This window comes from Aspergillus wentii (genome assembly GCF_001890725.1).
Source record: "Aspergillus wentii DTO 134E9 unplaced genomic scaffold ASPWEscaffold_6, whole genome shotgun sequence".
Classification (NCBI taxonomy): Eukaryota; Fungi; Ascomycota; class Eurotiomycetes; order Eurotiales; family Aspergillaceae; genus Aspergillus; species Aspergillus wentii.
In genome coordinates, this window is record NW_024467837.1 from 396,084 (window position 1) to 421,753 (window position 25,670).

Consider the following 25,670-nt stretch of genomic DNA (forward strand, 5'->3'; position numbering starts at 1 on the left):
CACCCGAGGCAGATGCTCACCGCCTCCACGGCGATCCTCCCACTTGGTCCCCAAACTATCGGGATTATCACTAATCCCCGAGCCTCAAAGAGATAACGGTGGCCATTGTGTGTCTTTCTCTCTTCTCCCTACTTCCATCTCATTCCCTCCTCTGCAGATCTGCCTGCTCACTGACGTGTATCATTTTCCCTTCCTTCTTGGCCGCATTGTCCTTGCGTGACCGCCATCGCGGAACAGCGGCTTTTTCCTTGGGCAACCCTCATTCTCTGGATGCCTCCAAGGTCCTCTGCACCTCTCCGCCTGTGGAACACCAGAGGTCACCTGTATATCCCAGCTCTTCGCTCGTTAGTCCCTTCAGGCGTTTCTGCGGCGATCGCCCCTCATTTTTCCGCTTTGCCACGACCTCTCCCGTCTCGGTTTTGTTTGCTTTCAGGCTTGTCGACCTGTCGTTCCTTCTCCCAGTCTTCTCGTATCTCTTTCTCTGCAGGTGTTGCGAACATGGGCTCGATTGAACGCCTCGCCGAGCGTCTGGAGAAGCCAGAGCTCGATGATCGATCATACCGTGTCATCCGTCTCGAGAACAAGCTGGAAGCGCTCTTGGTTCACGATGCTGATACAGACAAGGCTAGCGCGGCAGTCAACGTCAATGTCGGAAACTTTTCAGACGAGGATGACATGCCGGGAATGGCTCATGCAGTAGAGCATTTGCTGTTCATGGGAACCAACAAGGTACGTGAATTCGGATTGGTTACCATCCTTCTAGAACCGCCTTCCAACCCAGCTCGGGAAAGGATAAACCAACTAACAAAAATCTTCTGAACAGTACCCCAAAGAAAATGCCTATAACCAGTTTCTAGCATCCCACTCGGGTTCTTCCAATGCATACACAGCTGCCACAGAGACAAACTACTTCTTTGAGGTGTCTGCCACTTCCGCCTCGGGCGATGACGCCCAATCAAATGGCGCTGTATCTCCTCTCTACGGTGCCCTTGATCGGTTTGCACAGTTTTTTGTGTCTCCCCTATTCTTGGAATCAACATTGGACCGTGAATTGCGAGCGGTGGATTCAGAAAACAAGAAGAACCTCCAGAGTGACTTGTGGCGTCTGATGCAGTTGAACAAGTCTCTCTCAAGCCCTTCTCATCCTTACCATCACTTCTCTACTGGTAATCTCCAGACTCTTAAAGAAGAGCCGCAGAAGCGTGGCTTGGATATCCGTAATGAATTTATCAAATTCTACGAGAAGCACTATTCGGCCAACCGGATGAAATTGGTCGTTCTTGGAAGAGAGTCCTTGGATCAGCTGGAAAGCTGGGTGGGAGAGTTGTTTGCTGATGTGAAGAACAAGGATCTGCCACAGAACCGCTGGGATGACGTCCAGCCCTGGTCAGCAGAAGACATGTGTATCCAAATTTTTGCAAAGCCAGTGATGGACACCCGGTCTATGGACATCTACTTCCCATTCCTGGATGAAGAGTTCCACTATGACACCCAGCCAAGCCGGTATATCAGCCACCTTATTGGTCACGAGGGACCGGGCAGTATCCTAGCTTATATCAAAGCAAAGGGTTGGGCAAATGCTCTGTCCGCTGGTGTCATGCCTGTTTGCCCCGGATCTGCCTTTTTCACCGTCTCTGTTCGTCTGACACAAGAGGGATTGAAGCAGCACCGTGAAGTCGCCAAGGTGATTTTTGAATACATCGCCATGATCAAGGAGAGAGAGCCGGAGCAGTGGATTTTTGATGAGATGAAGGACATTGCGGATGTTGATTTCCGATTCAAGCAAAAGTCTCCGGCTAGTCGATTCACCAGTTCCACAAGCAGTGTCATGCAGAAACCATACCCCAGAGAATGGTTGCTCAGCTCCTCCTCTCTGAGAAAGTTTGACCCCGAGTTGATCAAGAAGGCTTTGTCATACTTCCGGGCCGACAATTTTAGAATCATAACCGTGGCGCAGGACTACCCCGGAGATTGGGATTCCAAGGAGAAATGGTATGGAACTGAATACAAGGTCCAGAAGGTCCCCGAAGACTTCATGGCCGAAATTAACAAGTCATTGGCGACCACTCCGGAGAGTAGAATGTCTGGTCTCCACATGCCGCACAAGAACGAGTTCGTTCCGACCAGGCTCTCGGTGGAGAAGAAAGAGGTTTCGGAGCCGGCCAAGACACCGAAGCTTATTCGCCATGATGATAAAGTCCGTCTCTGGTTCAAAAAGGACGACCGCTTTTGGGTACCCAAAGCTACCGTTCACGTTACCCTTCGAAACCCCTTGGCTTGGGCAACTCCTGCCAATCAAGTTAAAGCGAATATTTACTGTGAGCTTGTTAGGGATGCTTTGGTTGAGTACTCATATGATGCCGAGCTTGCAGGCTTGGATTACAACCTCGCTTCCAGTATTTTCGGCCTGGATATCTCGGTTGGCGGGTACAACGACAAAATGTCTGTGCTTTTGGACAAGGTCTTGACAAGCATGCGTGATTTGGTTGTCAACCCAGACCGTTTCCACATTATCAAGGAGCGTCTGTCGCGGGGATACCGAAATGCCGAGTACCAACAGCCGTTCTACCAGGTTGGTGACTACACCAGGTATCTGACCGCGGAGCGAGCGTGGATCAACGAACAGTACGCGGCAGAATTGGAACATATTGAAGCCGAAGACATTTCCACTTTCTTCCCCCAGCTTCTGCAACAGACTCACATTGAGGTTTTAGCTCACGGAAACCTCTACAAAGAGGATGCGCTCCGAATGACAGACTCCGTGGAGACAATCCTGAAAAGTCGTCCTTTGCCCCAGTCCCAGTGGATCGTGAGACGTAACATGATTCTGCCACCAGGAAGTAACTACATTTTTGAGAGAACGCTCCAGGACCCTGCAAACATCAACCACTGTATTGAGTATTATCTGTTCATTGGCAGCATGACCGACAAGGCACTCCGGTCGAAGCTGTTGCTATTCGCTCAGATGACCGAGGAGCCCGCATTCGATCAGCTTCGCAGCAAGGAGCAGCTGGGTTATGTCGTCTGGAGTGGCGCGCGCTACTCCGCCACGACTATGGGTTACCGAGTCATCATTCAGAGCGAGCGCAACGCCAAGTACCTGGAGTCTCGCATTGATGCTTTCTTGAGTGGTTTTGGAAAGTCTTTGGAAAAGATGTCTGACGAGGAGTTTGAGGGCCATAAACGAAGTGTTATCAACAAGAGACTAGAGAAGCTGAAGAATTTGTCTTCTGAGACTTCGCGTCTTTCGACTCACGTTAGCTCAGAGTACTTTGACTTTACTCAGAATGAGTCCGATGCTGCCAACGTTAGAGCGTTGACCAAGTCCGACCTCGTCAAGTTCTACAACCAATTTGCTGACCCGGCTTCTTCGACTCGTGGCAAGATGTCCGTTCATTTGAATGCGCAAGCGGGCGACCATGTGAACACCGAGGTGCCTGTGGAAGACAAGGCCAATGGCGTGAACGGTGTCGAGAAGCCCAAGGAGCCCCAGTACATCACCAATGTCACCGACTTCAAGTCCCGCCTCTCTGTGAGTGCCGGGCCCAGCCCAGTTACGGATCTCACTAAATTCGAGGACTTTGACGCCAAACTCTAATGGATTTGTTTCACGTCAACATATGATATCTGAATGAACTATTGGGACAGGATCTATTCATGTTATGCATCTGGTTTTGTTTTGGTTGTTTACGAGGCATGAGGAGTAAGTAGGTTGGCAGGTTTGAAGTTGGGGTTTAGGGTATGGCCGATTTTTCTAGATTCATTCCTGGATGTTATGTGACGGTAAAGAAGATCCAATAGAAGTCTTCCTTTTAATTCATAATGGGGAGATGTCGTGTACAAAGCAGGTGGCGACCATAGAAAGAGGGCCTGTGATAATGATAATTCAAAAAAAAAAAAAAAAAAAAAATACAACTGTTCATTCTTGTTGAAAGAATAATACTTCTAGTAACAAACAGAACACACGCATCAACTCTTCAAAGATAGAAGAAAATACTCCCACCATCCCATTTACTGAGGTGGTGCGCTCTGCAAGCAGTTGGGGCACTCAACCCTGCAAAGATGATCGGGATCAGCCTTGTCCGCATCCCCCTCAACTCCAATTCCACAGAACCGCAACTCCGTGGTATAGTAAACCCGCATCAGACCAGGGTTGGCATCCGTCTTGTTGTAGTCATACGGCTTGCCCCCATCCAGCACAGGCAATTCCCAGAGTCCGGCATCAGTGCCACAGCCCGGCGCGAGGTGGAGCTTGTCCTTGTTCTCGAACTTCTTGGGGTAGCCGCTTGCACCAGTTTTGGTTCCAGCTTCGTTGTATTCGGCGTTGACTTTGGATTGGGGGATGTGGCCGAGTACGGTGCCGTTGTTGAATTGGCCTTTTGCGCAGATGTAGTTCTATATACGTTTTCATGGGTTAGTTGGTTTTAAGGGAGGTTTAGATGATGATGAGGAGACTGACCTGGCTGATAATGTTGCTTGAGGGGGGTGTTGGAGTTGCCATGGTAGTGGTAGCCGTGAGGGCGGCGACGAGAACGGCTTTGATGGAAACCATTTTGGCTGAGTTGATTTGGATTAAGGTGATAGTGAAGATATTGATTGAATTGTGTGGGTTGATGGACTGTTCGTGAGGGTGTTGATCTGTTTTATATACTCGTCGTCTGACTCGATATCATCGCAATTGTTTCTCTCCCCTGACGATGTTGATAATAGACATCCTATGTTCCCATAGACCACATGAACCGGTTGAGCGCCTGATCAACAAGGTGAAATTCCTGTTTCGTTGTGGTTCTCAGCTAGGTGAAGCTTTCTTGGGGGCCTCAATATATCAGAAAGGGAAAGCAATGCGTCTTCCAGGCACGAAAATTTGGAATCAGTCTAAGGCATACCCGATCTGTCGTTCGTCTTGTAGGCTTGATTTGAGGTGAAGTGAAACAATCTGATGTGAGATGCATTAGTTTGGAAGCCCTGCAGAGATATTCAGTCGGTATTGACGAATCAAAGTGGTCTGTGGTGCTTTTGGGGCCGGAAATTGGCTATATATAAGTGATCGACGTGGAATTAAAAAAGCTTCAAGAGTCTTGTTCGTATACATTGTGAATAATAAGCATTTGCTTATTCACCTACCACGTGAGGCTGTGGTCTTTGGGTCATTAGCCTCGTGTTGAGGCAAAAACGATATCCTCAATGCCCCCTCAATCCCCTGATTTCTCTTTCTTTGTGGAAGAAACCATCTCCAGATTGTCAATATATGGATTCATTCCGTCTCGTTCTCGAGGATGACGATCCTCCTGATTTCACAGTAAAAGTCCTTGACGTTGTCAACAATACCATCCAGTCCACAGACAGCGCCGCAGCAAATGATGCTGCCCTCGCAATAGATGCCATATTGTTGGAATGGGTGACAAATGATGATGATACGAAGAGAGACCCTGAAGGCTTTTTCTGGTGCTTCTGGGAGACGTTATATAGCTTCGCCCAGCAATTGCCTCACGACAGTGTTCAGCAAGATAGACTAGCAGCTATTGTTGAATCCTTGGCCAATCTACCACCCAGGACTGTTGAACTCAAGTTATGGAGAGAATATCAACTGTGGAAAGAGCTCCCGATATTCGGTGCTGCTTTACGAGAGATGCGGCTGTGTGAGTGCAACAATTGACTTCTTCCACAATGTTGATGCCAATTGACGATAACAAGACAACATCAAATGGGAAAAAATGAAACCCGACGAGAAACGAAGATTCGTCAACTTGCAAGCTTTTGCTGCTCGGGTCCTTGGTCTACGTCTTCTTGGTCTGGAAGTATATGCCATCTGGGTATTCACGGATGCCCTTGAGGGTGCGATGATTCCCATCCGAGGAAGTCCCGATCTGGTCTCTCACGATCCAACCATCGTCACGGATTTATCTTTCAAGGTTGCTGCTGCGGCTGAATGGATGGTCCACGGGGCAAAGGTTATGTATGGACGGGATGAAGAAGTCTATGCCACAGACGGTGGGCCGTTGTGGAAGTTGGGCAAGAAGGAGGGGAACAAGCTGAGACGCAGATATAAAGGGACCAAAGGCCTCTGCCCTCAACGGTGGGATCTTTGGAGGGAACGGTTTGAAGTCATCCGTGACTGTGAAGAGGTGGATGAGAAGACACGAAATGAGGCTGGACGAGCTGTGACGGTGATGTACAGGGCCCAGCCAGAGCACGAAAGGTAGCGCAACTGTTAAGTAATAGTTAGTTATTATGCATAAAATCCATGAAGCTATTGAGGGAAGGCGTTGGGTAGAGAGAAGCGTGTGGATAGGGCTAGACCAGATCAGGGCAGATAGGCGAAGGGCGCCAGCGTCCAGCCCCAACAGTCAACGCCAATGAGGCAATTCGTGTCGATAGACAAATGATCCGCCTTCCCTCCTCGGCAGTAAGCACGATTTTGACTGACGGACCAGGCCGTTTTGGTATACTTCCATCAGCCCGTGATATGATAAATTCTGGCGGATCTGCAGGGAAAAGGCGTCTTGGCTGACTTCGCTTGCTGCAATAGTTGGGGTCCGTTCGGCTCGAAGGTCTCGAAAGAATTAGTCAAAATGCCTCTATTGGTGGAGTTTGCAGATCTCTCGCCAACTTAATATGCAGACAAGCATCAAAGTGGATGGGAGTGGTTGGCAGTGTCTTACCTACTGCACCTTAGGCTGGAAAAGCTGAAGCTGAAGTCTCTGCTGATTATTACCCCCCTTTCGGAATAGTTATGATAAACAGATGGCCTTAGCCATGGGCAAACCTGCCAAAATGCATCGACTTTTTTTACCCTGCAGATGCGTGTTTGTTCTTTTGTCCATCATCACTCATTACGATGACCTGGAAAAGTTTCCCGCTGTTCCACCATGACTACTGCCTTACATCAACTACATTCATTCTCCTTTTTCTCTTGCATTTGATCGCAACTGTGTCAGCTGATTCTACTCTTTTGACCTTCACCGATGACAGCTGCCAGCACTCATACAGATCCATCGATGGCCCAGATGGGCATACCGAAGGGCTGTGTTCTGAGCTGCGCAGCAATGGCAACATGAGTAGTTTTCAAGTGACTAAATTGAATACTGGCTGTGCAGGTAGGCATTTCCTTGGCTCCTGTAAGAAAAAGTAAGGGTTATGTCTAATTGTGTGTGCGTGTCATAGTTACCATCTACGCATCTGATACCATTACCGATGAGCCCTGTTCTGCTACAGTGGTCGAAGTGGCTGAAAGATATAAATGCTATAACAGCTCTTGGGTTTACTATAGCATTGACGGGTGTACTGGATCTGGGGATGATAGTGACTCTTCCTCTGGATCCTCTGGCAGCAACCACATTGACGTGGGCAAGATTGTCGGGGGCGTAGTTGGGGGTGTTGCGGGAGTTGCCGTGATCTGTGGCCTGATGCTATGGTTCTTTCTGTCTCGTCGGCGACAGAAAGCCCCAGTCCAGTCGCCTGTGCAACCCCTGGAGTATCAAACCCAGGGTCAAAACCATGGTCAGGCCCAAAGCTGGCGCCAGCCGCCGATTGTGGAACTGGCAAACATACCACAGGCTGTGAAAGATAATAAACTGACACAGCATCATGAGCTGCATGGATCATCAGTGGTAGAATTGCAGGATTCACAGGCTGACACGCAGCACCGTGGTTGATTAGGATGGAAAGAGGCCTATTCATTTGCTTTCCTTGATATATTTAGCGGTCATTGGCATGTTGAAGGAGAGCGTATATAATGTTGCTAGTTCTGGTGTATAATGGGGCCATGCTGATACCCTCAGCCTGTTATTGAATCTTTGGCAGTGGTACGATGATGTAAATAGCTGTATTCTGCTAGCCAGTAACGAACTGTAATGTCGTGTAGAGGTACTATCAGCAAAGAAAAACATTATTATCCAAGAGATGCCTTTTAGAAGATAGATTGTTGAAATTGGGGATTGGATATGGGAAGATGACGAGGCGACCAAACAGCGGAGATGGGGACGTCTCGGGCCACGGTTGAATGTTTTCGCGAGTCGCAGCTCTGGATGCCCATAACAACAGGCGTCGATGAATACAGCAGCATCACGTTGCGACGAAGCACCTCAACGCTCCAGCACTCAATTGTGTTCTTCTTTCATCCCATAGCAGCACAACTTCGCATCGTGTCATATTCCTTTTTAAGAGAAAAATAGCGACCAAGATGTCGACTACTACAGGACCAGCGATGCATAGCTCCCGCCCGTACGTACCTCTGGCCGAGTCTGCTTTCTGTAGCGACTTTTGAAGCTTGCTCTTGATAATGTTACTCCTCTTTCTCATTTTCATACTGACTGACGTTCTTATTTTCCCGATACAGACCTATCCTCCCCAAGAATTTCTCCGCACAGCAACCGGAGACCATCCGTCTATATCCCCTCTCCAACTATACATTCGGCACCAAGGAAACGCAACCGGAAGAAGACCCTTCGGTGTTGGCCCGTCTAAAGCGTCTCGAAGAGCACTATGAGCAGTATGGAATGAGACGTACCTGCGAGGGTGTGCTCGTCTGCCATGAACACAACCACCCGCACGTGTTGATGCTTCAAATCGCAAACGCGTTCTTTAAGCTGTGCGTATCTTGGGTTATCGCTAGTGGAATACTCCTTGGATGCATCTAATACGCTGTTTTACAGACCCGGAGACTATCTCCATTTCGAAGACGACGAGGTCGAGGGATTCAAGAAGCGACTAAACGAGCGTCTTGCACCTGTCGGCTCGCAGTTCTCCGGCGAGGGCGTCAATGAGGACTGGGAAATTGGGGATACTCTCGCGCAATGGTGGCGACCGAATTTCGAGACTTTCATGTACCCTTTCCTCCCCGGACATGTGACTCGGCCTAAGGAGTGCAAGAAGTTGTACTTCATCCAGTTGCCCAAGAAGAGTGAGTCTGATTACGCATTGCCAACCATAAACAAGAGACTATATTAACCGGTATGATATAATAGAGGTTCTCTCTGTTCCAAAGAACATGAAGCTTCTCGCTGTGCCTTTGTTTGAATTGTACGACAACACGGCTCGTTACGGCCCCCAACTCTCCGCTATCCCGCATCTTCTGTCCAGATACAACTTTGAGTTCGTGGATGAGAATGACAATGTCGTTGCGGCAACCCCAGGAACACCCTTGCCCGAAGGTCAACTTCCCCGAACCAAGGTGCTTGCTGAAGGCGGAGATGACCAGGACGCGGGGATGGCAGACGTCAAAGCGGAAGGTGAGGAGAACGGGGGTGATAGTAGTATGCAGTGAGCGAAAGGAATTTATTCATGCCCCCCCGGCGAAATCAAATGTTTGGCAGGGGCTCTGGCAATGACGTAGTAAGTATCCTTTACTATCATTCTTCTATGCAGTGCCAAAAGACTAACGATTGACCAGCATTGAATCCACCTAACCCATTTACTTTCTTTGCTTGTTTTTTTCCAAAATTTTTTCAGGCAGATGCATGATCAAATTATTTTGTATGATCGGCGTTTCGAGGAGCGAACATACCTCTTTTTGTCTTTTTTTTATTTATTCTATTATGATCTTGCTTCATTTAAAGGGTTGAGGTCGGTATGTATTTGAGAAGTGCCTACAGTAAAAAGGGCGATTCAGTGATGAGAATCTCTACACATTTATCAAGGCAGAGTAAATGGATATAATTACATGAGATTAAACAGCATCCATCTCTTGCTTGATCTTATTTAAGGATACACACCGGGAATCAGGCCAGCGGTTATAAATAGTGATCTCGCAACTTTGATTAGTATAGACATGGATGATTGAGACTGGGACGAAAGATATTATTGAATGAGAAACTCAACAACGAGCTGTTTTTCTGATGCCCTCGACAAAAGGATTGTCAGCTGAGCTCTTCCATAGCTCTCGATAGTCTCAATAAACACCAAATCGATCAATTGATAGTATGTGCCATGTTGGTTTTCATTGGCAGGTATCCTTCGCAAGACCCATGGATATTCTGCATGAACAGGCATAACCACCACATCACCATCCTGAACTTCATTTGGTACAATTCCAAATAGAGTCGCGCTTGGACTCGTTATGAGTATGACGATCTTCGCAGCCAGATCGTACAGTTTATTCCATAGCATTTGGTAACACTTTGCACCCTCCTCAGAGTAATCTCTCCCCTCTATGAAAAGACTGCCATTTCAAATGTGGTCTTTGCTGAGATCTCTGGCTATCGTATTCCGGCCAAAGAAGGTTAAAGAAAACTCGTAGATACGGTGATTGTCAAGGGCTGATAGGTGGGTCTGTCCCTCTTCGCCCCTTACATGCTCCAGAAATTGCTCTATAGACGGACATCGATCATAAGGGTCTTTATTGAAATGGAAGAGAACTTGACAGTCTCCAACAAATCGCCCGCAAATTCGCAGTATTCTGAGATCTTTTGTGATACTGATCGCGTATCGAGGATCTCGTACACGAAGAGCTTTGATACTGTGTGACTAGGCAAAAAATTTTGTACAACGCGGAGGTCAGTAATGCCTGGTACCCACGATGGAAGCAAAGCATCCGAAGGCGAACTCATGAAGTACAAAGTAACTAAAGCTGGAGTCTCCCTGTTCGTTGAGTATGACGAAAGCAGCAGATTCGAGCATAACTGTTTCAGTTGGTTTGATATAATTAGGCGCGTATGCGTCCTGAGCAGCAGAATAAATGCCATATAGAGCCCGAGACTCGCTGGCATTGCGGTCGTGTGTTGAACCCAATAGTATGCTTAACAGATTCGTAGTGGTACGTAATTTGACAGTTTTGAGCAAGCCTCTCTTGTGAACTGAAGCCTCTTGCACAGACACGAAGCTAGACACTGACCACGTTTATCAAGATGTGCTACGATAATCTTTCTCTGTGCAAGGCTGCTTCGAGGTTGCGACAGCAAAGAACGATTCATCGTTGACGAAGATTTCCTCTTTATTACTTTGATCCCCCCAGCCATAAGAAAATGCCTCTAATCTGGGGGAAGTCGTTAGTGACGCAATATGGAGCTGACATTAGATTGGGCTCTGGTCATTTTTGCTTGGAAGAATGGTTATGAGGCGAATCTGCTTCTCCTCAGGATTGAGAGGTAAGCATAAAATTTTGATTTTGCCGGACAAGGGTTTGAAAATGTCGAAATTGATTCATCTTCAAGGTGACATTTTTTGTCCAGCTGGAACAAGGCGACGTAGCGTGGCTAGCAGCGATACGACAGGGATCGCCCGGCCACGCAAGGCGCACTTTTCCTAAACGTGAAACGCTGTGTCAGCCAAGGATTTTTTCCTAAGAAAGATAGAGAGAAATGCAGATTAGGATACCAACATAACTCTGACCTTTCTGACATGTTCTCAGTTGACAGTTCCCGGTGTTTCAAGTGTTGAAGGACACTGTGGGTCGTCGAGATCTTATCTTCGGAGATTGACTAATTAGTACACTGGACTGCTCCATAGCTCATCTATCCTCGAACCTTCGAGCAGACAGTTGGCACAGTCCATCAGATTTAGACTCGAAAATTCCACCGAGATCGGCAAGGAAATAACGGTTCCGTTCGTCCTCACTCCTCAGGTTAACGATGGTGACACTGGGAACCGGCGCTGACTTCCTGTTTCACATGTGAATCCCACGGAATGCCCTTGATTAGCGTGTAATCCAAGAAAGTCACATAGATTGTTCTCGGGATAGCCATGGCTTCACGACCGACGGAGTTCCTGGGGAGAAACATGGGAGAAACTTGGCAGTCACCTGTTGTGTCTTGCCCTGTCCTATCATGTGCTGATCTAAGATCCTCTCTGTCACCGCTGGGGTAAAATTCTCCGCCTCTTCTCTTTCCTTTCTTCCGCGTGAATGACACGAGCGCTAATCAATACCAAAAAAAAAAGCAAGTTAGAGTTACATACACTACCCATCGTCATCCCACGGGTATCAACCTTTGGTCCTTGGTTAATCCATTGAGCCATGGGGCCAATAATGGTGGCGGGGCCTGAAGAAACACAGGTTCCCCCGCCTGTCGATCGTTTCTATATTAACCCCTCTCTTCAGGTACAAAAGTCTCTTTTTGGGAAGGTTAGAGAGGGATTAGATCGGGGATTTGGTCACTTTTGGAACAGCTCAAGATAATGGCGTGACATCTATCCGCTTGCCTGCTTTGAGGATGCGGATCTCAAACGGCTTACTTCTGACTACGACACAACCCCGCTTATGGGCCAGAAAAAAACCATGTTCTCGTATTATCGGGGCTGAGGTCGTGGCTGAGGGGAGCCGTATATATTGCACGGTCTCCCCAATCAAGGGCTGATGTGAGGGTTTCGAAGGAGTGGCAAGTAGAGCTTTTCTTTTAAACTGTTGCAAGGCCCCAAACCTGCATCATCGTTGATACCTTCTTGCAATATCCCGCGATGTTCCGCCTTGGACGTGTTTGGGCTGCTTCAGCCTTGGCTGCGTTGACTGTTGCTGCTCCAGCTGGACTGGTAGCTCGAGGTATGGAATTCGTGTTTTGTAATGGTCTCAGTTCTAATTTCAAGTAACAGATGGTTCTGCGGATGTCTCTTCGGATGTCTTGCAACAGTTGACATTGTTTGCGGAATACTCTGCCGCTGCGTACTGTCCGAATAATATCAATTCAACCGGTACGGCTGTGACCTGTGCTGTGGGAAATTGTCCAACGGTTGAGAAGGCCAGCACCAATACCATTGATGAGTTCGATGAGTATGTTAATTACTTTCTGGCAATTGGAAAATAGAGGCTAATGGTGTTGCTATTGTGATAGGGACCACGAGTATGGAGACGTTGCAGGCTTCATCGCAGAGGATTCGACGAACAAGCTGATTGTCGTCTCTTTCCGGGGAACGACCTCTGTCGAGACATGGGTTGCCAATTTGGACTTTGGAACAACCAGCCTCAGCGATATTTGCGATGACTGCAAGGCTCACGGTGGCTTCTGGAAATCGTGGGAATCGGTTGCCGATTCGATCACCTCGAACGTCAAGTCGGCTAAAGACAAACATTCTGACTATAAACTGGTCTTTACTGGACACAGCTTCGGAGCTGCTGTCGCTACGCTGGGTGCCACGGCTCTGCGAAAGGCAGGCTATGAAATCGACTTGGTGAGTGATGTGTGCTTTCCTATCATCACATAGTAAACTAACGACCCTGTTCAAGTATACCTACGGTTCTCCTCGAGTTGGAAATGAAGAGCTTGCCAAATACATCACTTCCCAGGGCACCAGCTACCGCACGACGCATACCAATGATGTTGTCCCCAAGGTTCCACCGGCCTCCTTTGGATTCAGTCACACCAGCCCGGAGTACTGGATAACAAGTGGGGACGAAGAGACCGTGAAATCTTCGGATATTGATGTGATCCAGGGAGTGAACTCAACAGGTGGAAATGCAGGAGCATCCGGGGTCAGCGTGTCTGCTCATCACTGGTATATTGTTGCCATTGACAAATGTAACTGAGCAACGAGACGAAGAAACACATGTAAAACAAATTTATGCCGATATCCCATTAAATAGCAGAAGAAATCCTTCCAATGACCAAAGGATAAATTATCCATTATTGTCTGGTGCGCACTTGAAATATACTCTTAGGGCAGCTCCACTGTTGATCCACCACGGCTTCTGCCACCTGTACCCTGAAAATACGGGGGTCAAACCATTCGAAATCTCCGGATTAAATTCTGCTACTATCAGTCGTATCCTTTTTGCGATTCGATTTTGTCTGCTCCCAAATTGCGGCGTGGACCTGCAGATTATACAGCGGCTCACAAAAATACCTAACTCCAGTCTTCGCCAAGTCGAAGCTTCATCATCCAAAGCTCCCGCCTACACGCGTCCTCCGAACCAAACCTCAAGCTCCCTTGCACAACCCCCCACGCCCCAAGTTGTTCAACATGCGGGCATGATTTATGTTCATGCACTCTCGATATTAAACTAATTACTCGTTAAATAATCTCCGAAAAAGTATCTATTAGTACCAGTCTACAGCTCGTCTCGTGCCATCCCCACCAGCCATGCTATTCTCTCAGGGCCCCCGCCGGCGCAATCGCGAAAAGGCCATCATAATCACCATATTCATAATTTGCGGCCTTTACTTCTTGTTCTTTGCGAAGGGCTCCAGCGGAGAAAAACATGCGGCTACAGTTCCCCACGAAAACACTGCGGTGAAAGTGGAATCGCCGAGTCGCGACAAGCAGCCTGGGCAAGTTACCGCGCCGCAAAAGACGAAAACGATACAAAAGGATATGGTCGTCGCTAGTATGAAGAGCGATGATACGTCATGGTTGTTTGAGCATTTCCCGGAATGGCACAAGAGTATCTATGTCGTGGATGACAAGAGCGCGGAGTTGACAGTGAAGAAGAATAAGGGCAGGGAGTCTATGGTGTATTTGACGTGAGCGATGATATCTGGGTTACAGGTGATTTGTTATATGCTAACTATTGGGTTATTAGATACATCATCGACAACTACCACAAACTCCCTGAAACGATGCTCTTCATCCACTCCCAGCGATTCCAATGGCATAATGACGACCCATACTACGACGGTGTCCCCATGCTTTCCCGTTTCCAAGTCCCATACCTCCAGAGACAAGGCTATGTCAATCTCCGCTGCACCTGGGCTCTTGGATGCCCGGTGGAAATCCATCCGCACTCCGACACCCATCGCGAGAACGTCCATGCTGGTGAATATTTCAAGACAGGTTTCATGGAACTCTTTCCAGGAGCCGATGTTCCCGAGGAAGTTGGAGTTTCATGCTGCGCACAGTTTGGAGTCACGCGGGACAAGGTCCTCGAGCGCTCTAAAAAGGACTATGAGCATTTCAGGGAATGGTTGTCTGAGACGTCACTTCCGGATGATCTCAGTGGACGGATCATGGAGTACTCATGGCACAGTATGTATTCTCCTTAAAAGAGGATTGTTTGAAAAACACATGTCCCCGCTAACAAGCTATCGTTTAGTGATCTTCGGGAAAGAACCCGTCCACTGCCCCAAGGCTGAAGTATGTTACTGCAAAGTATTCGGATTATGTGATCTCACTTGTACAAGCGATGGATCATGCGAAAACCGCTATTCGCTTCCACCATATTCGTCATTACCAAAGGGATGGCCATATGTTGGCTGGAAGGGCCAGGAACAGGATCCGACCAAAGGGCTTCCTGAGGTCTGATGATTGGGATTATTTTCCAATTGCCAAATAGTTGCATCCCTTCCATCCGTCGATGGCGATGTTGACGTAGATACTCTGCTCGCCACAGATGAGGTCTACGGCCAACGTCATATATCCCGGGGATTGTATCTCAGCCCGTGTCCCAAAGCGCCGGCGTAAGGGGAAGCACTGCGCCTAAGTACTGCTCAACAAGATTAAGGATGATGAGCCATACACTCGCCCTCAGTATAAGATCGCGAGGTGTATGGCTACCAGCCAGTTGCAGTGACATGGAAAGTGAACAATTCATCGCTTGCTGTTGCTGGATCGACAGAATAGCATGGACATTTCGCTTCCCACTTGAATTCTTGAGAAATCTAGGATAGCGACGCTGCAATCTTGCTTACGGTGCAACCGACATATGTGAAGCTCAGTTGTACAGGATGAAAGGAGTAACACTATATTAAATCAGCAGAGAAATTGATGTACAGTATCATTTATATTGATGAGGGGGTATCGAGGGCTGGTCTCTTGCATACCCACATGGATGCCATCGAGGCTTGAGAATATGTACAATAGCTGTTTTTCGAATCAATTATGATATGGCTTTTACTTTATAAATGCCAACAGTAACTATATCTAGTCCTTAGCGCTGTAAATATCATAGATGACTCCCAATCGTGCTGGATTCGGATGTCATATCCCATACAGTTACGGTGTGGAGCCGAGGCTGAAGAAGCTCCCCCCGCATTCGAAATTCGTCCAACTTTTATCAATCTACTCCGTGCCAACAACCACTGAATCGATCATTGCCATTACAACCACCTATTCAAATTTCTAACCTCAGCTCCGATTTCAATCAGCCGTACCTGGTCAAGGAATCCTGGTCTCAATTCCCGCTCCCCGACCAGCGCAGGCGCTGAGAACCCCGTGATAGCTATCAAACCTCAATCCTCACTTCAACCTCCAGACAACCAAACGAAGACGAACAGAACACACAAGCAGCGAAAATGTTAATCATCGGCTTAACTGGCTCAATAGCAACGGGCAAATCAACCGTCTCCTCCATCCTCTCATCCCCCCCTTACTCCCTCCCCATCATCGACACCGACCTCCTCGCCCGCAAAGTCGTCGAACCCGGCACCCCCGGCTACAAGGCAATCGTCAACTACTTCGGGCCCAGCACGCCCGATCTCCTCCTCCCAGCCGATGACCCCATAAGCAAGAACTACACCGCAGGGCGGCCACTCAACCGGCCCGCGCTGGGCCGTCGCGTCTTCGGCACCACCGAGGAACGGAAACGCGACCGCATGATCCTTAACAAGATCGTTCATCCCGCTGTTCGGTGGGAGGTATACAAGGCTTTGATTTATCGTTATCTCACCGGGTCGTGGGCGGTCGTCCTCGACGTGCCACTGTTATTCGAGAGTGGGATGGATCTCATCTGCGGGAGTGTAGTTGTGGTAGGCGTGACGGATCCGGAGGTGCAAATGGCGCGGTTACGAGCGCGCGATCCGCACCTCTCTGCTGAAGATGCAGAGAACCGGGTGCGCAGTCAGGGCGATGTCAAGGGGAAGGTTGAAAAGGCCGAGTTCCGGGGGACGAAGACCGCGCGGGGAGTTATAGTGTGGAATGATGGGGATAAGGCTGATTTGGAGAAAGAGGTGCGCAGTGCGATGAAGACGATCGCAGCGGCGAGCCCTCGATGGTGGGCGTGGATGCTGCTATTGGCGCCTCCGTTGGGTGTGGGTATTGTGGTATGGAATATGGCAGTCAATTTCTTGACGCAGAAGAGTTGGGCAAAGAAAGAGAAGGAGGAGAAGGCGAAGCTATGAGCTTCTTCATGTTAGGGCCATAGCTATTGTTTTGTGTATTTATATATGGTGACATCAGATGGTTCAGTACATTTGGCATTAGAATCAGGTTATTCTGGCGTTTCATATGACATCCCTTCAATAATATGCCTAGTTGACAATCACTCATGTGAGATAAGGGAGAAAAGATGGTGTGAACATCAGCAGTGAATGAACTCTGAAAGATAGAATCAAGGTCAAGTTTTTCTATAAAGATACTCTTGCCTATCGCTCAGCCATATGGGAGGATACCGATGTTTGCTTATTCTATCGAAGAAAAACGTTAAGACAATGACATTACTTGACCAGTGTTCTTACTGCTGGGACAAAGAAAGATAGGGTGCACATGACTACGTTCAAAGGTTCTCTTATCTCACTGAAATCTTTCTGGAAACTCAATTGCTTTTCATCTTAGATTCCTAAACCCAACCCCAGAGAGAAAGAACTTTGCCAATATCTTAAACATCCCCTAGCAATGTCTTGCCCATGTGGAAGTGTAAAACGCCATTTGATTATTGAAGGCCTGGAGACAGAAAGGCCTCGATTGGTTCGGATTTCATCACTGGGACCTGAGGCCCGTTCATCTATTCCACTGAGCGTTCGGCCGATGGGTACCACTTTAAGTAGGTCTATTATCATGGAATCTGCACCAGCAGCAAGTGAGCCAGGTATGTTCGATCCGTCAGATGAGTTGAGCTCGGCTGAAATAGAGGGACGTCATTACTCCAGGAACCAAAGCCATAATTGAACACAAATCAGGACCGAAGCGTTATTCAATTGGATTCGAAGGCTCTAAGCTGCAGACAGTCCTCAGCGAAGGCTCTAAGCATCACCATGACAATAATCCTCATCCGCGGGGAATCCTGAAACAGCCGACATCAGCATTTCCCTTTGAGAATGACAGGCACTCAAGTCCACACATCGCCCCAAAGCCAGTAGAAAGTGTACGGCTTGAAGTCGGGCAGCCCTCGCAGTCCAAACCCCCAGCATCCGATATTATGAAGGTCCACGCCTACAGGAGACGAGGAAACTCTATAACAAAGGATCGAGATTCAGCAATTGTGTGTGACAAGATCGAGATCGGGTCAGGCGATATATTGATGGGTGGAAGTGTCATGCCTGAAGAGTCAAATATCCAGAATATCCAGGCAGCGATTGTTCCAGAAGGCCCGCAATGGTGACACCAACAAGTGGATGAAGATTGTTTTGTTTGCTGGATTTGGCCTTTTTCCCTTTGCAAAAGCCCAGGACTTGCCAAGAAGAAGTTGTGAAAACCAGCTAAGTCGATCACCTGAAAGATAAGCGAGCACAGGAAGCATATGGCTTGCCTATGAATAATGTGATACTATCATTAATCCCCATTGGCCTTGTAACATAGAATAACAAGACCTTGATCACTCTTAGGGGCCTGCAATTTATTTATGCTTGCGTTTCTTCTGAGACTTATTACCACCACCTCCTCCCACAGCACCCTGGCGAGTACCCGATAAGCTGGTGAGCTGAGATAGTCTGGGTCTCTCGGCCTGCGGTTTGAATTTTCCTTTCTTGTTCGCTGCCTTCTTCTCTTTGTTGATCATGGCGAGGACGTCCATTTTTGTGTTCTTGTTTCTGTTTCCTCCATCTTCATCTCCATCCTCGTCCTCATCTTCCTCATCTTCGTCTTCATCTTCCTCTCCATCATTATTCTTCGACACGGTTTGTGTCTAGTAGTTGTTAGCATAATTTCCCCGCGCAGTCGCAAAAGACATACCTGTGCCTTCTTCTTGGGTTTGAAGTTTCCGTAAGACTGTCGCCCACTGTACAGCATATCCGCATCATCGTCCGCATCCAGGGAGCCTGCCGCGACAACCAACGGCTGTGTTGCCTGCTGTTCCCCAAAACCGGAATAATCGAGCACCCATTCTGATTCACCGGCCTCCGCGGCTTGACGACTGACAGCTTCTCTCCGCTTTTCCTCCTCCGCAGCCAGCGCGGCCGAAATAGCTTCTAGGTCTGATGATTGCTGGGCGGGAGGGCTATCGTGGCCGACTGAAAGTCTCTGTCGTTTCGGAGTGGGGGAGTTGGAGGTTTCGGTGGATTGCGCTTGCGAAGAATCTTTAGCATTAGCAGCAGCCGCGCGTTGCATAAACTGTAGTATTAAATGTTAGCCCGATCTAAAACAAAGGGCAGCAATCCAAAATTAACTGATTGTATGTATTCTAACGTACTTTCATTGTGAGTAGCCGCGAAGACATGGTCTTCTCTGGCTTTGAGCCAGCAGGCGAGGAGGAAGGCATGACGCAAGGCCGTGTGTAGTAGACAGAGCACCGAATATGATATAATTGAGCTGAAAAAAAATCTTCGCGCCTCTATCTAAACTGCTGCTGATACAACCAGTCGACGAGCAAAGATTAAAAACAGAAAGCGGAAGGAAAATGGAAATGCACGAGCGGCAGCCGCAGGAGCCGCAGGAGCGCAGCCGATTGGCCTAACAAGCGGCCGCGCGAGCTCCCGCAAACCTCGCCCTTCCATCCCGACTTCGTCTTTCCTCCGCCCTCACCCGCCATCCACGCTTTGTGCTTTTGCCAATTCAGGGACCTCAGTTGCCCAGCATGCTGTCCTCTGCTCGCAGCCGCATCGCGGCTTTCTCCACCACCTGGTCTCCGCGCTTTGTCGCCAGAGCCAGCTACTCGTCGAGCGTCCCTCGTTTCTCGGAGAACCGCATGCAACCCAACGACCCGACCCCTCCTACGCACAAGCCTAATGTCTCCGCTACCAATGCTACTCCTGTCGACTCGATGGGCGCCTGGGATGCCCCTTTGAAGGAAGAGCCCGAGGTGGGCGAGCGCAACCGCCAGCTGCAAGCCCCCAACCGCGCCAACACATGGGCCGCCAGCCAGCAGCCGAGAGAGAAGGCTATGACCGGTCCTCGATTCGAGCAGACTATCATGGAAATGCAGGTGCGTATATCACGCTGGTTTTCAATTGGCTAGGAGGAATGTTTCAATCGGTGGAAATGAAAATTATATGGCCAAAAGTGGAGATGTACTATTGAAATAACTGGGCTGACATATGACTTTTTACAGCCCCAACCTTACGCTGCCATTGAGCTCATCCACAAGCAACCAGTCAGCTGGACAAAGAAGAGAGTCGTCAGCTGTGACGGTGGCGGTGGTCCATTGGGTCACCCTAAAATCTTCATCAACACCGACAAGCCCGAGATTGCTACCTGCGGCTACTGTGGTAACCCTTTTGTATGTATTTCCTGAAAGATTGCCTCGGAGATAGAACAAGCTAACTTTAAAATAGGCCCACGAGCAGCACCGCGCGTACCTCCAGTCCCTGCCCGCCACCAGCTACCCCCTCGAGCCGACTGGCGACCCTGCCGAGGTGAACAGCAAGCCTGTCACTGAAGGTGGATTTGAGCAGCGGTAAAAAGAGACCTTTTGATTTCTTTTGTTGGCGTTGACGACCTGTTTTTATTGTTTTCCGCCCTTTGATTGGGTTGCATGTACAGATTTGTACCAGATCAATAGATCTGTTATTAGGCCAAGGATAACCAATGTGATAGTATAACTGTGGCATGATTCTATTACCTACAGTAGTAGTTTTTGATTACTTATTGAGAGCCAATTACTAGACCAAATCCACCATCTCCTTTGTCAAAATGTTTATCGCATCACGTGAAATTACAGTCACATGATTTCAAATGGACAAGTGAAGATTAGCTCATTATTAACCTTAGCTTCTGATTTGTTTACCTGACCTCGGTGACATCAGACCTATGATGGTCATGTGATCTTTATAGTATATACTACTAGTATAAAATCTATGATACTAAGGGCTAGATAATTCAGTCCATTTTACTATAAATGTTATGTTTTGTTGTCTAAATATATTGGCACTCCATAAGCAAATAAGCAATTCTTTCAGCCACGATGTTCAGAATATACGATCACCTCACCAGCATGTATAAGAATTCATCCATATCGTCGGTTGGGCCGAATGATGTCCGTTGCTTCCCTGCTACCGACAAACCTCTCTGTAGAAGTCAACATACTCGAAGCATTCAAATCAGGATGTGCTGGGATTTCGGGTATATTCAGAGGCCACGTCGCAGCATGACGCGGCCATTCATTGCGTAGCTCGTCCAGCTCGTGTTCAGAGGCATTCCGCTGGTAATCAGGAAAGGTGGAGCTCTCGAACAACAATTCAGCATGTTCATGATGTTCATGGTTTGGCAAGTTGGGAGTCTTCTTCACTCTAATTTTTGCCATCTGCAAAAAGGTTCTGCGGCTCTCGATTCCGCCGCTGGTGTTGGCTAATGCATCGAACGATGGCTGGGAGTTTTGCGACAGAGCGATTAGCTCCGCAACTGAGCCCCAGCTGCGTGAAGTGTGTCTGCTACGGATAACGTATATAATGTGGGCGGTAGCCATGAGGAGGTGAGTGAGGAGGACTGTCATGGCAAGATATGCTGCCAGAGAGCCTTTGAATGAGAAACCGCTTATTTGCATGCTTGCCTCAATCGTTGTGAGGTTCTCGGGGCTGACGGCGGGAGTTTCCAAAGCAAGCTTATTCCCTAGGACTCGTTTCTCAAAGTCAGTAAAAGGATGTAATTTGCTAGCGGCCACTGGGAGCTTGCCCCTGAAGTATTAAACGCTCGATAACTTCTGGTACGGCTGAGACCATTCACAATCACACTGCAAATAATGGCTTCAACGAGAGCAAGCTTGTCTTGACTTCCAGACCCCTGATCAAGCCAGCCCGCCGTAGCTGTATTCGGAGAGGAGCCCAGGCCAGCATTCAGGAAAATACTCTCAATCGTGGATGGTCGCCAAGAGCCAATACCAGGAGAGGTTGTCGGGGGTGTCAGGAGATTCAGCCAGTCATCCCCAAGAGATATTCGGCCATTGCTAGCAGCCTGTGACGTGGCGGACCATGCAGGCGTGCGGTCGCCATATTGAATGTTCCATGGGTACCACCCAGTCCAGAAAGTGTATTTGTCGGTGAACACCGTCGTCGGGACCCATCCAGCCTGAACCGTACAGTCGACCACAACTCTGGAGGCCTTCTTAAATTCCCATGGTGTCTCAAACACTCCCCCAATACTAGCTGCGCCAAATTGAGTTGGCAGATAAACCCATTGAAATCGTAAGTGGTTGACAGCAGTATTGTTGAGACTGTGTATGGCAAATGGCAAGCTTTGGGCGAAGTTGAATCGACCATCGATGGATGAGAAGTTCACGGAATTGTCTGAGTCCAGCAGCTCCTGCGGCTTTGCGCAGCTAACGACGCTAATCCCACTTCTGACATTGGCAGAAACAATCCGGTCATCAACTTGATCGGGAGACGTGCCTCTTTGCGATGTCAAAGCCTTCCACCAGTCGGTCGCGAGCCTTTGCAATATCACCACAGCTGCTGCATGTGGCTGGATGAGCGTGGTTGCATCAGTGTCGGCCTTTTTGCTGTTTCCTACCGCATAGAGAGGAGGGACTTGAGACGAGGGGCTGGATACCGGCCAGTAGAAGTTAGAGCCAGCGAGATTCTTCGCATATGAGCGAACATTCTGCGAGCGAAAATCGGTGGAATTCACAGTTCCCCAGTGCTCCCACAGGGAGTGAAACCCACCCGCCGGACAGATTCCCAGACGAGTAGAGTCGTTGCATTTGCAAAATAGCCGAAGCTCCGACAAGTCTCCCGACAAGTCCGCTGGCCAAAATTCACTCTCCGATCCATTCAGATAAAAACGAGTGCCTCCAGCGGCCCAGTTCTGGGATTTGGGCACGAGTAGTACCGCACTTGCGGGTCCAGCCAATGTAGCCGTGAGTCCGGCCACGACGACGACCATGACAAACATCACCTTTCTGGGTTTATTGCCATGACCACCGACATATTTCAAAGTGCCATAGAATTCTTTTTTAAAGAAGAACTCGAAGTTATTGAAGGTCAAGCCAGAGCCTACCAGGCCGAGAGGCAGCCCATCTCCAAAAAGCAGCTCGAATCGGACGAATTGTAGAACGATAAGGCCAAGACTAGACACAATCATGATTTCGTGGGCTTTGGCAGCCAACTGGAGGAACATGAGGTTGATAGTCTCGGACCTCACCGGCGACATTAGATCGGAGCCCAAGTAAACGCCATTCAGGTCCAAGGTTATGGTTGTGATGGTGACCAGGATAGTGACAAGGTGGCAGGTACAGCGTCGCAGTGCTGTGAGTACTGATTCGGTGATGATGGCTTTTGGCTCTTCAAGTTCATCGCCGAGCCTGCTGCGAGCGCTGGCATCGCTTCTATTCTTTTTAAACACATCACGAGGTATCCACATTCTCGCCAACAGTCAGCCCAAGGAGAGAGAGGACAAAGATTGACCGAAGACAACGTGATTCAGGTGGAATATGGGAAGGGAGTACCCAAGAAACGGACGAAGAAGAGATGATGATTCAAAGGAATATCTTAGCTGGAAGTTTTCTCTCCCCGTTCGCCAATCCAGTCTGGGCGACTCTGGTCAATATTATATTGTCCATGTTGACAGACAAAGCACCCAGACAGGTTACCACCGAATTTCCAGAGCTTTGGAAGTCCGTAATGACTATTACCATTTCCGAGACACCCTCACACGCCCAATCTGGATCTTATTCCAGATCTTTATGTTGAGGAATATCCTGCCTTCGTACTCCATCTGGAAGCTTTGACAGGAAGTTTCTTTCACGACAAGGCTCGGGTACTTCATTGTTTCATTTTCCCTTCCCCTGAGCCGCAATCTGTCACAGACAGAGTCTAGACATCACCAACTAAGCCTCTGGGAAAGGCTGTCCCTTGTCTCATCTCACTGCAAGTGGTTTGATTTTGTTGGTTCCGCGGGCTTTCTTCTCTTTTTCACTTCCTCTTGGGAAGGAAGCACCATGTCCCAGACGATCGATCAGTAAATCCATCTCTCTGTGATCTCGTTTGGAAAGTGTTCAGGGAGATGCGCGCTGAAGCAGTCGAGGGCAACTAGAGACTCGTTACGCCGTTGGTCAAGATGTAAAACCAGATGTAAAACTGATTGAAGATGGAAAGATTGGATCTCCAGGAAGATCCCGACGGGAGATCAGCTGGTCACCTGACTCCTGCACCCTTTCATTGGCCACTTTTGCTCATTCTTCTCCACTCTTAGGACAAAGAAGATGGACAAAGAAAACGACCCACAGGAGCCCTAGATACAGAGTACTATCCCAGCGCCAATCCTCCCCTTTATACCCGGAACCACCCCCCTATCGATGACATGTATAACATAATTCTCTATCTTCGACACTCCTGTGTTTTGTTCATACGAGCCAGATATCTGCTTCTTTGAACCCTGTTGTCCTCGTTATTGCGCGCCGACCAGTCGTCTCTCCCATATGTCTTCCGCTCAAACGACTCGAAGTTGGCATGGCTGATTTCTTGCACCGTTTTCACTTTGGCAGACTCTCCCTGTCGACCACCAGCCTCTTATTTTGTACCTTCTCCCTCCTCTATCTTTTCTCCCTCTGCTACTATTATTTCGCCAGCTATCGTGATCCCACATCCTATTTCTTTGACCCCCTTCGGGCCTACGAGCGGCGATATTCGTCAACAAGAATTGCAGAGGCGGAGGGATTTTTACTCAATGCCAGTGCTATTAATCAACCGGCGAGGTCGGAAAACTGGATCCCTACGATATGCGTAGGAATAGCAACTGTCCGTCGGAGGGGAGAGCAATATGTAGGCTTGACATTGGCATCCCTTCTGGCCGGCCTGACCGAGGCGGAGAGAAATAGCATCTTTCTAAACCTTCTCATCGGTAACTCAGAGCCATGGGAACATCCAATTTATTCAGAGAAGTGGGTTGAGACGTTGCCAGACCGCGTACTGACGTACGGACAAGACGATCCCGACTTTGAGCGTATCAAGAACTGGGAGGACGGTGGTTGGTATCGAAACAAAACTATTCACGACTATACGCATCTGATGCAGGACTGTTACGATACTGGCGCGGAGTATGTGGCGATGATCGAGGACGATACGTTAGCGGTGAAGGGCTGGATCGCGCCCGCCTTACAGGCCCTCGATATCGTCAAAGAACGAACCGCGAATGAGAGATGGATGTACCTGCGACTCTTCTATGCCGATGACCTCCTTGGCTGGAATTCGGAGGAGTGGCCAATATATTTGGCTTGGTCGTTTGCAATCTGGGCATTGCTTACAGTGACGATGGTAGCCGCCAAAAGAGTATTCAAGCACGAGCTGAAGACGTTTCCAGCCAGCACGATTTGGATCATATCCTGTGTGTTCATCCCCGCTGCTATTGCGCTCCATTTTATGGCGGGAAAACAGACAGTGTGGCCCATGTCCCCCGGCGTCCATGAGATGAACAGATACGGATGCTGCTCGCAGGGCCTCGTGTTTCCTCGTTCTATTATACTCGACTTTCTTGCGCGGACAGACCTGACGACCGACTGGCTGGTAGACATGATGGTGGAGAAGATCGCAGATAATGAGGGCTGGACACGCTGGGCGGTGGTCCCGTCTTTACTGCAGCATATTGGGGCTACCAGTTCTAAAGGATATGGGTTTGATGATTCGGCGAGGACTCTATGGAATTTTAGATTTGAAGAATACCCGTACTAGTCACTTAACCTTACAATTTATCTAAATAATATAACCTTCTATTACAGAACTATATCAATA

General features: G+C 48.6%; 14 protein-coding genes across 14 annotated transcripts; 10 read left to right on the top strand and 4 right to left on the bottom strand.

Moving 5' to 3' along the window:
- Window positions 1-498: 498 nt before the first annotated feature.
- Window positions 499-3,598, top strand: ASPWEDRAFT_52909 (a-pheromone processing metallopeptidase Ste23; the record flags this gene model as incomplete). The annotated part of the gene is made up of 2 exons (XM_040837801.1): window positions 499-729; window positions 824-3,598. 2 exons carry the CDS (start codon window positions 499-501, stop codon window positions 3,596-3,598), a joined length of 3,006 nt encoding a protein of 1,001 aa, XP_040686441.1.
- Window positions 3,599-3,888: 290 nt separating this feature from the next.
- Window positions 3,889-5,005, bottom strand: aspf1 (major allergen and cytotoxin AspF1). Its single transcript, XM_040835865.1, has 2 exons — window positions 4,460-5,005; window positions 3,889-4,395 (listed from the first exon to the last, which is right to left on the bottom strand). The coding sequence occupies exons 1-2, from the start codon at window positions 4,550-4,552 to the stop codon at window positions 4,012-4,014; spliced, it is 477 nt and encodes a 158-aa protein (XP_040686442.1). The 5' UTR covers window positions 4,553-5,005; the 3' UTR covers window positions 3,889-4,011.
- Window positions 5,006-5,248: 243 nt separating this feature from the next.
- ASPWEDRAFT_174211 (DUF3632 domain-containing protein) lies at window positions 5,249-6,203 on the top strand (the record flags this gene model as incomplete). The annotated part of the gene is made up of 2 exons (XM_040831194.1): window positions 5,249-5,639; window positions 5,695-6,203. 2 exons carry the CDS (start codon window positions 5,249-5,251, stop codon window positions 6,201-6,203), a joined length of 900 nt encoding a protein of 299 aa, XP_040686443.1.
- A 635-nt stretch (window positions 6,204-6,838) lies between these two features.
- ASPWEDRAFT_174212 (uncharacterized protein) lies at window positions 6,839-7,655 on the top strand (the record flags this gene model as incomplete). The annotated part of the gene is made up of 2 exons (XM_040831195.1): window positions 6,839-7,097; window positions 7,165-7,655. 2 exons carry the CDS (start codon window positions 6,839-6,841, stop codon window positions 7,653-7,655), a joined length of 750 nt encoding a protein of 249 aa, XP_040686444.1.
- Window positions 7,656-8,182: 527 nt separating this feature from the next.
- On the top strand, window positions 8,183-9,265 carry ASPWEDRAFT_52913 (cleavage and polyadenylation specificity factor subunit 5; the record flags this gene model as incomplete). The annotated part of the gene is made up of 4 exons (XM_040837802.1): window positions 8,183-8,223; window positions 8,339-8,590; window positions 8,655-8,902; window positions 8,967-9,265. The coding sequence occupies 4 exons, from the start codon at window positions 8,183-8,185 to the stop codon at window positions 9,263-9,265; spliced, it is 840 nt and encodes a 279-aa protein (XP_040686445.1).
- Window positions 9,266-9,992: 727 nt separating this feature from the next.
- ASPWEDRAFT_42801 (uncharacterized protein) lies at window positions 9,993-10,952 on the bottom strand. The gene has a single exon (XM_040835866.1). The coding sequence runs from the start codon at window positions 10,704-10,706 to the stop codon at window positions 10,308-10,310; it is 399 nt and encodes a 132-aa protein (XP_040686446.1). The 5' UTR covers window positions 10,707-10,952; the 3' UTR covers window positions 9,993-10,307.
- Window positions 10,953-12,390: 1,438 nt separating this feature from the next.
- ASPWEDRAFT_52914 (lipase family protein) lies at window positions 12,391-13,453 on the top strand (the record flags this gene model as incomplete). The annotated part of the gene is made up of 4 exons (XM_040837803.1): window positions 12,391-12,472; window positions 12,523-12,700; window positions 12,762-13,098; window positions 13,154-13,453. 4 exons carry the CDS (start codon window positions 12,391-12,393, stop codon window positions 13,451-13,453), a joined length of 897 nt encoding a protein of 298 aa, XP_040686447.1.
- A 554-nt stretch (window positions 13,454-14,007) lies between these two features.
- Window positions 14,008-15,165, top strand: ASPWEDRAFT_116157 (DUF3431 domain-containing protein; the record flags this gene model as incomplete). Its single annotated transcript, XM_040828639.1, has 3 exons — window positions 14,008-14,387; window positions 14,447-14,889; window positions 14,957-15,165. 3 exons carry the CDS (start codon window positions 14,008-14,010, stop codon window positions 15,163-15,165), a joined length of 1,032 nt encoding a protein of 343 aa, XP_040686448.1.
- A 766-nt stretch (window positions 15,166-15,931) lies between these two features.
- ASPWEDRAFT_42806 (putative dephospho-CoA kinase) lies at window positions 15,932-17,341 on the top strand. Its single transcript, XM_040835867.1, has one exon. The coding sequence runs from the start codon at window positions 16,155-16,157 to the stop codon at window positions 16,977-16,979; it is 825 nt and encodes a 274-aa protein (XP_040686449.1). The 5' UTR covers window positions 15,932-16,154; the 3' UTR covers window positions 16,980-17,341.
- A 60-nt stretch (window positions 17,342-17,401) lies between these two features.
- On the top strand, window positions 17,402-18,178 carry ASPWEDRAFT_70430 (uncharacterized protein; the record flags this gene model as incomplete). Its single annotated transcript, XM_040839125.1, has 2 exons — window positions 17,402-17,665; window positions 17,757-18,178. Exons 1-2 carry the CDS (start codon window positions 17,473-17,475, stop codon window positions 18,176-18,178), a joined length of 615 nt encoding a protein of 204 aa, XP_040686450.1. The 5' UTR covers window positions 17,402-17,472.
- A 234-nt stretch (window positions 18,179-18,412) lies between these two features.
- ASPWEDRAFT_174218 (uncharacterized protein) lies at window positions 18,413-19,273 on the bottom strand (the record flags this gene model as incomplete). The annotated part of the gene is made up of 3 exons (XM_040831196.1): window positions 18,413-18,700; window positions 18,748-19,125; window positions 19,205-19,273. 3 exons carry the CDS (start codon window positions 19,271-19,273, stop codon window positions 18,413-18,415), a joined length of 735 nt encoding a protein of 244 aa, XP_040686451.1.
- A 315-nt stretch (window positions 19,274-19,588) lies between these two features.
- Window positions 19,589-20,628, top strand: ASPWEDRAFT_137187 (zinc-finger domain-containing protein; the record flags this gene model as incomplete). The annotated part of the gene is made up of 3 exons (XM_040829360.1): window positions 19,589-19,936; window positions 20,063-20,230; window positions 20,286-20,628. 3 exons carry the CDS (start codon window positions 19,589-19,591, stop codon window positions 20,409-20,411), a joined length of 642 nt encoding a protein of 213 aa, XP_040686452.1. The 3' UTR covers window positions 20,412-20,628.
- Window positions 20,629-20,816: 188 nt separating this feature from the next.
- Window positions 20,817-23,304, bottom strand: ASPWEDRAFT_61051 (uncharacterized protein; the record flags this gene model as incomplete). Its single annotated transcript, XM_040838553.1, has 2 exons — window positions 20,817-21,599; window positions 21,638-23,304. The coding sequence occupies 2 exons, from the start codon at window positions 23,302-23,304 to the stop codon at window positions 20,957-20,959; spliced, it is 2,310 nt and encodes a 769-aa protein (XP_040686453.1). The 3' UTR covers window positions 20,817-20,956.
- Window positions 23,305-24,152: 848 nt separating this feature from the next.
- Window positions 24,153-25,659, top strand: ASPWEDRAFT_42810 (uncharacterized protein). Its single transcript, XM_040835868.1, has one exon. It carries the CDS (start codon window positions 24,393-24,395, stop codon window positions 25,608-25,610), a length of 1,218 nt encoding a protein of 405 aa, XP_040686454.1. The 5' UTR covers window positions 24,153-24,392; the 3' UTR covers window positions 25,611-25,659.
- Window positions 25,660-25,670: the final 11 nt, after the last annotated feature.

Excerpts from the sequence above, each read along its gene's own strand:
- ASPWEDRAFT_42810 (XM_040835868.1), top strand. The coding sequence starts at position 24,393 with ATGGCTGATTTCTTGCACCGTTTTCACTTTGGCAGACTCTCCCTGTCG.
- aspf1 (XM_040835865.1), bottom strand. The coding sequence starts at position 4,552 with ATGGTTTCCATCAAAGCCGTTCTCGTCGCCGCCCTCACGGCTACCACT. Across the intron at positions 4,396-4,459 it reads CAAGCAACATTATCAGCCAG|AACTACATCTGCGCAAAAGG; the intron begins GTCAGTCTCCTC and ends AAACGTATATAG.
- ASPWEDRAFT_42801 (XM_040835866.1), bottom strand. The coding sequence starts at position 10,706 with ATGCCAGCGAGTCTCGGGCTCTATATGGCATTTATTCTGCTGCTCAGG.
- ASPWEDRAFT_42806 (XM_040835867.1), top strand. The coding sequence starts at position 16,155 with ATGTTAATCATCGGCTTAACTGGCTCAATAGCAACGGGCAAATCAACC.